This window comes from Apaloderma vittatum, unplaced genomic scaffold, assembly GCF_000703405.1.
Source record: "Apaloderma vittatum isolate BGI_N311 unplaced genomic scaffold, ASM70340v1 scaffold11788, whole genome shotgun sequence".
NCBI lineage: Eukaryota > Metazoa > Chordata > Aves > Trogoniformes > Trogonidae > Apaloderma > Apaloderma vittatum.
Genome location: NW_009731272.1, coordinates 27,718 through 36,464, shown reverse-complemented (window position 1 = coordinate 36,464; position 8,747 = coordinate 27,718). Strand labels below are relative to the sequence as shown.

Below are 8,747 nucleotides of genomic sequence, written 5' to 3'. Positions count from 1 at the left end.
ACAAAAATCAGAGTCACAGAACAAGGATTTGGATCTTATTTCCCATTGTGTAAAAGTCAGTTGCTAAAATTCCCAGTCAACAGGTAATCTTTGCAGTGTAGGCGAATCCTCCAAGAGCATCACAAGGGCTCTTGTCCTGTTACTTCACCAATTCATTCACAAAAAATTGCAAAACAAATTACATTTAGGACAAAGTCGACACCAATAAAAATGTCGGAAACAGCATTTCATAAATAATTGGCAGACAGGATTTCTAAGAGTATTCATTTTAGGATATTACACCTTTGTAAATAGCAAGCATTTTATCTGGTACTGTTTTCCCCTGTAGGAATCAAGGCTGATGAAACAACGGAGAGAATTCCTTATGTTTTATCTGGTACTGTTTTCCCCTGTAGGAACCAAGGTTGATGGAACAACAGAGAGAATTCCTTACGTAAATTACAATATATTAAGTCAGATTTGCTTTTAGCAGGTTCTTTGCCTTCAGAAACTGCTCCAGGCTTTGCATGTTCGTTGAGTAGCCATAAACTGGGAAAACCTACAATCTTTCCTTTTTTTCTTCATTTCCTCCTTTTAGCTCTATAGGAGATGAGGGAAGCAAAATTTTCTAAAGGAGACCATGAAAAGAGTTTAAAAACATTCCACTTATTTTCTCTGCATAAACATGCTGTGAATTCTGAATATAAATAGTGCCAGGGCACTGTCACTCAGACCCCAGGAGTTCACCCAAGTTAGACAAATTATGCTGCCCGTTATCTCAGTTGTTACAGTTTCTTGCCTTCCATTCATTCATTGCCAGTGGCTGGATTTTATGTCAGTGTAGGGGAGAGAAGCAGCATCAATTGCTGAAGTTAACCTCTTGTGGCAAGACCAGTCATACTGGGCTTTCCAGTGGGGAATGCACAAGGAGATAGCTGCTAGTCTTCTTTGCCAAGGCAGCAGTCAAAAGAATGCTGAAACTTGGCAGCTATGAGCAAATCTGCAGTGTTTAGCCTACATCACTAAAACAATGTAATTCACAAAAAAAAAATAATGTACATATCCTATCAAAAACTACACAAAGTAGAGCTGTGGTTTGAGCAGAGGATGGCAGTGCTGTGCAAACCTGCCTGGCAGAGGGCAGCGGCCATTGCTTCAAACATCATATCCAGACTACAATCAATATTAACCTTCAACTATATCAGCAATCTCTCCATTTTCATCAAGCCTCATTTCCTCCCTGATAAAGAGCCACTTATTACAAGGGAATGCAGGATGTGATGAAGGGATTCATTGCGGAATGTCCTTTGATAGCCACATCGGCCCTGGTAGGGACGTACCTGCCCCATACACTGGGTATTGTCTAACAGTAAAGTCCCTTTGGCTCCCAGAGCCTGTGCCTGCAAAGCACAGAGCCTGGCCACTGCCAGCTGGCCACAGCCCTGTCCTGCAAGTGCGTTACACCAATCCCTCCTGCCTGACCCACGGTGATTTCTTAGGCACCAGGATGTTTTATTTACGCAATATTTCCAAAGAAGGGAAAAGCTCTTACCTATTGTTCTTCGGAGATCTTCACACTGGCTAATATGAGGGAATTTCAATATTTCCTTCCACTTTTTGCTTTTGCCTTTGCGTTTCCCTCCACCCCCTGCAGAGAAAGAAATGACAGGATTAGATTGCTTTGTGGGCATAGCCCCACCCAGAGCCTGGTAGTTCAGTCACAGTTCTTATGGGCTTCATTAATAATTAAAGCTGAGACATTGTGGGTAGATGTATAGATCAAGTCTGAGCTTGTCTGGGCTGAAACACACAGAGCATGTGGCATCTGGCAGAAGATCAGCTTACTAAAAGTTGGGAGTTCAGCCTAGCAGGTCCAGTTCAGGTAAGAGTGCTGAACTGAGCATCTCCAACATCATCTCTGCCCCAACGGACAGCCATTTCACACAAGTCAAATAATCTTGTGAAATTACAGCTCACATCTCTTCCACTTGGATCTCCCCCTTCTGGTTTTGAGATGCATCCCGTCTGCATCCCAAAAGAAGTCCTGGAAACCAAAGATCAAAGCTGAATTCCCACCATCTACATTACATATAATGCCAACACGGCATTACCACCGATGCTCTGGTCACTGCTTATTCCACAGAATGAGAACAGTAGGAGAAAATTAATGCAATATTCTCATGAAAAGACAGTCTCTCTTTAGTTCTTTTCCATTCTCACTCTTCCCTGAGATTTCTTGAACTGGACTGTCCTTGAGGTGAACAACCTAGCTGGTTTTCTCCAGCTCTGGCAGGACCAGGTCCAAGATCCGCAACTCCTCCACACTGATGAATCTCCCTCATCAACATCCCTTCATAAATACCCTGCTGCAGGCATTGATGGCATCCCCAGGTACCACATCTGAGCTTATCCAGCCAAGCTACCTTCTCATGCTGTTACACTTTCATGCTGCCCGCACTTCCCTTGTCTCCCTTTCCCTTCACTCAACCTCCTCATCTCTTTTGCCCCTTCTCCCCTTCCTCTACTTTCTCAATTCTTTTTCCTCCTCCACTCCCTGGTGCTCCTTTCTGGTTCAAGTCAACAGTGCAGCAAAACCAAACGCGATTCACCTTCATCTACTTTTTTTTAAAAAGAACCTTCAAAACCTCCTAGCTTGGTTTGGACCTTTCTATTGCTGTTCCCAAATTCGAATGCCAAACATTCACATTCACCAGTGCAAAGATACTTTTCCCCACCCTTTAAAAACTTGTGATGGTTGCTTTCCCGCTTAAACAGCTCAGAACCCCAGCTGGCTCAGGACGGGGGACCTGGGCACTGACACAGCTGTCACCAGAGCACCACAGCTCTGAGGGTCTGTTTCTTGTCCACAGCTCCTTTCTTGCAAGGGACATGCCTTCTGCACTGGACTCCGACCAGTGAAGGTAGCGTTTCCAGCATACCTCACTTTGCTCCTTGCTGGGATCACTGGATGACACACTGCCTGCGGGGTTCAGCTCCCTCAGCCAGAGCAAACCTAATGCGGGCTGACATGCTGTGCGTGCTCTTCCCTGGCGTCTGCTCGATGGGCTAGATTTGAAGCAGCTCAGCCTAAAAGGACATTTCTAGATTTTTCATGTCTTTTCTTTTTCCTTTTATTCCCCCCCGTCATTCATTGGGCACTCTTTCACTCCAGTACCCACCTGGGTTTCTCTTTGATGCCCCCACATCTTTTATGTTGCTACATCGGTGTCACTGCAGAGGGCAGGAGGTGTGATGTAGTGCTGGGGGTTCGTTTGCACGTCCTGCTTGGTGAGGCCGTGCAGTTGAGGGAGAAAGAGTATCCCTCCAGACATGAAAGCCCAGACACAGACTGAGATTCTCCAAGCTGCTGTATTTACTGCAATTCAGTGTCTGCACACAAAATCTGATTCACTTGAGTCTATTTTACATGCGCTGGCACGTCGAATGACTAATACAGAGCTGAGTTAATTCTGTAGAGGGGCTGGTAGATTCACAATTGCAGATTGACGGTGTGTTGGGTACTACATGATACTGCAGACTAAATTAGGAGAGCATTGATTGACTCAAACGGTAGTAGACCGTTACAGAGAAAATATGAGCCTTGGAAAAATATTGCAAAGTATTCCTCTCTGTGGGGTGTTTCAGATCACACACCTTTAGTGCAGGGGTGCTCCTTCTGCATCTCACCTTTTATTTCTTTGCTTTTGATGGCCAATGGTTTTGGCATTGCAGAGCTTGCCTTGAGTTATTTTAAATGCTTTATTTGCAGGAACTTAGTGTGTGTATATATTACGCAATGTAGAGCAGAGATATCTGCACTAGCCATGAAGGAACTGGCTTGTTTAGACTATCAGGAGCACAGCTATGTTACCCTTTCCAGGAATTTGTCTCCAGCAAAGCAAAGAGAGCTGACACTACCTCCACACTGCATTGTATTATGCAATGCAGATGCGCCCTTTGGGTCTACAATGAATTCCCCTTCAACCTCCTCTCTTCAGTGCATCCCAAACACAGCTGCTAGTCATTTCTTCTTCTGTCCCTCCAGTCACAGTATCAGAGTCGTGATCTTACTCTCTTCTTGCGGCATACAACAGCTGGTCTTGCACGCTGAAGGTCTTAGGTATGCTACAAGGTGCTGAGAAGCATTTTGTGGGCTGGGGTGGGCACTGTGATGGTCCCCTCATCAACTCTCCTAGAGCTCTGCTGTGGTCACCTGTAACTTCAGAGGCTGCATTCAGCAACCCAAAGGGGACTCTGCTGGCTTTCACCTCCCCGAAAGCCCACTCCTGCAATCCTGCACAGCTGCTACCTCTACACATCCCTCTTGTCATTCTCTTCCAGGGGCCTTCCCACGCACTCCTTGGTGCTTCTGACCTTATGCCCCATCACACCACACTCACACTTCTCTGCCCCTTCCCTTCACACGCTCCTCTGGGAAACGATCGTTCCTCCAGGAATTCCCATTCCCTTCTCTCCACCAGCCATCCTCTTTGGCTGCATTTTCTTCCCCTAACTACTACTTTATGTTTTTCTTCACGCTCATTTATCTTGTAAACTTTGAGTTCTATGCCTTGATGTCAAACATCCATGGGAATTAAATCAATTAAGTATATATTTATTAGCACTGGGGGAGGGATGGAAAGGAAGGAGAGGGCAACAGGGGAGGGAAACAGCTGGGCTGTCTCTCCCACTGCAGAGACCCACGCTGCTCTTACTAAGGAGCAGAAAGAGAGGGGTGTTCTCAGGGGGGAGGCAGGATCTCTCTGCTTAAGGTATGAGCAGGCACTGGAGGCAGCACAAGAGCTGGAACAGTATTTCCAATTATTTCTGGATGCAGGAGGCAGTGGGAGTTACCCAGATGAAAGCATCCTAAAGGATGCATCTGCTCAACGCTGGTACATATTCAACCATGGAAGATCTACCCTCTAAGCCAAAGCTCTGGAGATTTCAGAGCACACCTGCTTCTCCAGACAGCTTTACTGAAGTCCTCACAAAATGGTTGCATCTTGAGCAGGATCCAGCCACGCAGAGCATTGCAAAATAGCCCTTCGCTCAAAATGACAGCTCTGAGATTTGTGCAGAGATGAAATGAGTCTCTGCTAAGCTGGGCCAGAACATTTTTAAAATCCATTTGATGTAAAACATATATTGATATATTTACATTGGGTGATGTATTTCCAACATTAAATTTCCATCAAAACTGGAGAAGGGCTCTGCAGTCCCCTGTTACAACCGTGATCGATACAGCCAGCGTGTTCTCTTCTCTTCTCTTTCGTGGCCATCCTCCAAAAATAAGCAGCCTTGCCTGATGAATCATTTGCTCTTAGCTGAGCGTGAAGCAGCGTTACTGTTCTGCCTGTGACGTCTTTATGTTAAAGATTCTGATCAAGTGCTTTAATCGACCTGACCTTTCCGCTCTCAGCTTTTCTTGTGGAGCCAGCAGTGTTTGTTGGCTCCAAATGTTAATTCCAGGGGGTTTGAAGGATGTAATGCAGTGAGACGGCGGAGACCGGGTAAATTGTCTAGCAGAGCTAAAAGCTAAAAGGGGAGGCTTCCCTGAATAGGTCAGTAATTGTGCAGGTTGCAAAGGGAAGCTTTTCACACATTGCCTTGATTGCTGCCTTTGCCCTGTCTATTCTGGATAGGAGGATCTGCAATCTTCTCATGGCAAGATCTGGCAGACCTGCCATGTTTTAGATGTGAGTTCCATCATGTGGGCTTGAAGGGCCTGACTGCTTTAAAATCTTGGTTTGCTGATGATGACAAAAGGTGAGCTCCCAGCAAGAGCATGAAATCTCAGCTCCCCTCCCTTGCATGCACTTAACAACTCAGCGTTTGCAAAATGAGGACTGAAGCTAATTCTTTAACATGTCAACCAGTCCTACAGGAAACAAAAGCATTTGCTCTACATCCTACCTACTGAAAAATACATGGCATTTTTCACATCATCTTGTGATGCCGGATGGCAAGTCTCGCTCTGATCTCTGCCTGCAAGGAGAGAGACATAACCAGAGGCAGACATGTAAAACATTTGTGAGCAGGAGCTACCCTTAGCCTACAGTGCCTACTTTTTTTTGCCTCCATTATTCAGGATATACTTAAATCTCTTAACATCAAGAGGAAGTAGGAAAGTACCTGCACTTTGTTAAGCCAGTGAGATGTTAAGTGGCTTGTGCAAAATGACATGAGAAATCAGAGATGGAGCAAGGAGCTGAAGCCAAGCCTCAAGCCCGCTAATCCTGCTAACGATGGGATCAAGCCATGCTCCTGCTCAGCTGATTGAAGATATTTCATACCGCAGAGTTAAACATAACGATGGGTGAATCCCTTCCAGCTGTAGCATATTCCAGGCATGCCTCATGCCACCATGCAAGTGGCTTTTAAGAGTGACTGTGCTGGCTTCATACTTTTGCTCTGTCCTTGCCCAAGCTGATAAGCCTGCATCACACCCCACGCTGCCAGGCCTGGCTAACCCAATATGGCCTAACACTTCATTGCCTTCAACTGCATTATCTGCAGTCTAGTTAATCCACAATTTAGGTAAACTATCCACAGATCACTGAAGGACAACTACAGTTTGTGTCTGCCATTTCGCAACAGTAGCTAGGCTCTCCTCCAAGTCCTTCCCAGCAAGAGTACAGAGCTCTGTATGCTCTGGTTGCAAGGCCTTGATTACACAGCACGTGAAAGCAGTGAAATAAACTCTAAAAAATACTAAAAGTTCAAAATCATGGTTAGTGTCCTACTTCTTCTCAGAAGAAGTTCCCATCTCCTCTTCCTCTTGCCTGCCTCTTGCTTTACTCACTCTCTGTGTGCAGAGGATGATCTTGGAAAGCTGTTTCTAAAATGTTAAAGGAAATTAATACCAACTTTGAACTGCTTATTTTCCTGAAGTGTCTTCTCCTAATGAGACAGCATGAATAAAGCTTACCAGCCCATCATCGTCCCCTAAGAATTTTTCATATCTAACTCATCTAGCCTTTCAGGCAAACAGTTCCACCATTCTTAGACCTGTTTCATGTGGAAGTTCACCCAGGTTCACCACTCTTCTTTCATATTAGTCCAACCTACACTCAGCCCTACTAGCAAATAAAAATGGTTTGTTTGTATTTGCAAGACATTGCTTGTTCTCTGCTTTTCACCCTGACCTTCTCATCTGGGAAAGCAGAAAAAAACCAAACAGGGATCTTGTTTTATCCTTACAAAATGTTAGATAATACTCCTGACTGATCTGTGCTTAAAACAAGCATTTACAAGACCATTAGGAACTTCTTTTCGAATCTCCTTCCATGTCACCCTAAGAAAAAGAATATGAAGGCTGGATTTTCAAAAGCAGGTAGATATCCACCACCCGCTGGTGGGCAATGCCTCTGCAAACCAGTCTTCAGCAGCTCTCATTCATAAGATATACCAAAAAGTCCACAACATGCCCTCAAAAGAGAATCATGTTCCACAGCTCCTCTTATCGACACAAAACTGTCTTTAGCTCTTGCAGCCACTTTTGATGAACGTGACTCTCTGAATAGTCACAGACTGTGATAAGAGTTTTGTGCCCATCTTCCCTGCTGTCATGGCATGTTTGCACATAAATCATCTGCATGTTGCTACAAACACATAAGCCTCACAAACACTGTCTAAAACTTCCCGTTGCTTTTTGGAAATGAACAGCAGATGTATTTCGTGTTTAAGCCTTCAGAACCACAGAGATGGGAATTTCATAAGCAAAAATGCAAGCTTCTCCCCAACAGAGTCAGGCTGGCTTTGCAATCTGGTTATCAGAGGACCAAAGGGCAAAACATTTTGCGTGCAGCTGGCATCTAAAGTCCTATTAACACTGGTTTACAAAAGTCACTGTTCATAAATATTTATTGCAGGAATATCTACCTATTATTTAAATAAGAGGTCAAGCAGCACTGTAAATACTGCTCAGTGGCTGAAACATGACTTTAACAACACATTTCATATGATAGTAATAATATGTATGTTAATAATATGCTTTAATAACAACCACTGCCCTGAAGGGACAGAGGAAGCTAAGGGATTTGTCTTTGAAAACTGATCCTCAGGGCTTGACCATCATATGCTAAGGCCGTTGTGGCGCTCCTGTAGAAATATAAAGAAGACTTTACATAAGCTGCCTTTATGCCTAGGCAGAGCCCGTTGAATCGATGTTAACTAAAGTGAAAAACCACACATTTAATTTTTTTTGTTGGTATTTCAAAGTTCTAGAAAATTCTGATATAAAGACATTAAACCATTTCATTTTGATAACGTTTGAGTCATCTCAGTTCTCTAACGTCAAAACATTATCACAGAACATATCAAACAGAGCATTAAGATATATTATATCATTGGAACAAAATCAGTACGGGAAACTGACATTCTTTACCTTGTTAAAATGATGTTTCTACATTGTCAAAACAAGCTTGGAAAAGTGAATTATTTTTTTCTTTTAAGTAGACACCTTCCTGCTAACCCTTTCATTTTTAACAAAATGTCATTCTCAGAAAGGAATATTCTTTTGTCAGAAATGTTCTCAACCATCACATGTTTTAAAGTACACAAGAATTAAACAAGGACCATGGTCTCCCAATATCTAAATGCCCAAGTGAGTCTAAATTCCCACATTCCTTACTCGTTCCCTTAAGTTAATTTGTACAGCTGTGATTTACACAGGCTGTAGCAGAAGACCTGCTTCCCATTCTTCCAAAGCAAGAATGCAAATCCCTCCTCCAGAAATCCTGCTTGAATAGGGCTTGATAACATCT

General features: G+C 43.8%; 1 protein-coding gene across 1 annotated transcript in view; it reads right to left on the bottom strand.

Annotated features, from left to right (window-relative positions):
• The window catches only part of LOC104278223 (G protein-coupled receptor kinase 5-like), a gene marked incomplete at both ends in the record, with an annotated part of 82,905 nt that extends 76,938 nt beyond the window's left edge, over positions 1-5,967 (bottom strand). The window contains 2 exons of the mRNA XM_009875132.1: positions 1,532-1,627; positions 5,896-5,967. Of these exons, the coding sequence (XP_009873434.1) occupies positions 1,532-1,627; positions 5,896-5,967 (168 nt within the window). The remainder of the gene's footprint in view (positions 1-1,531; positions 1,628-5,895) is intronic.
• Positions 5,968-8,747: the final 2,780 nt, after the last annotated feature.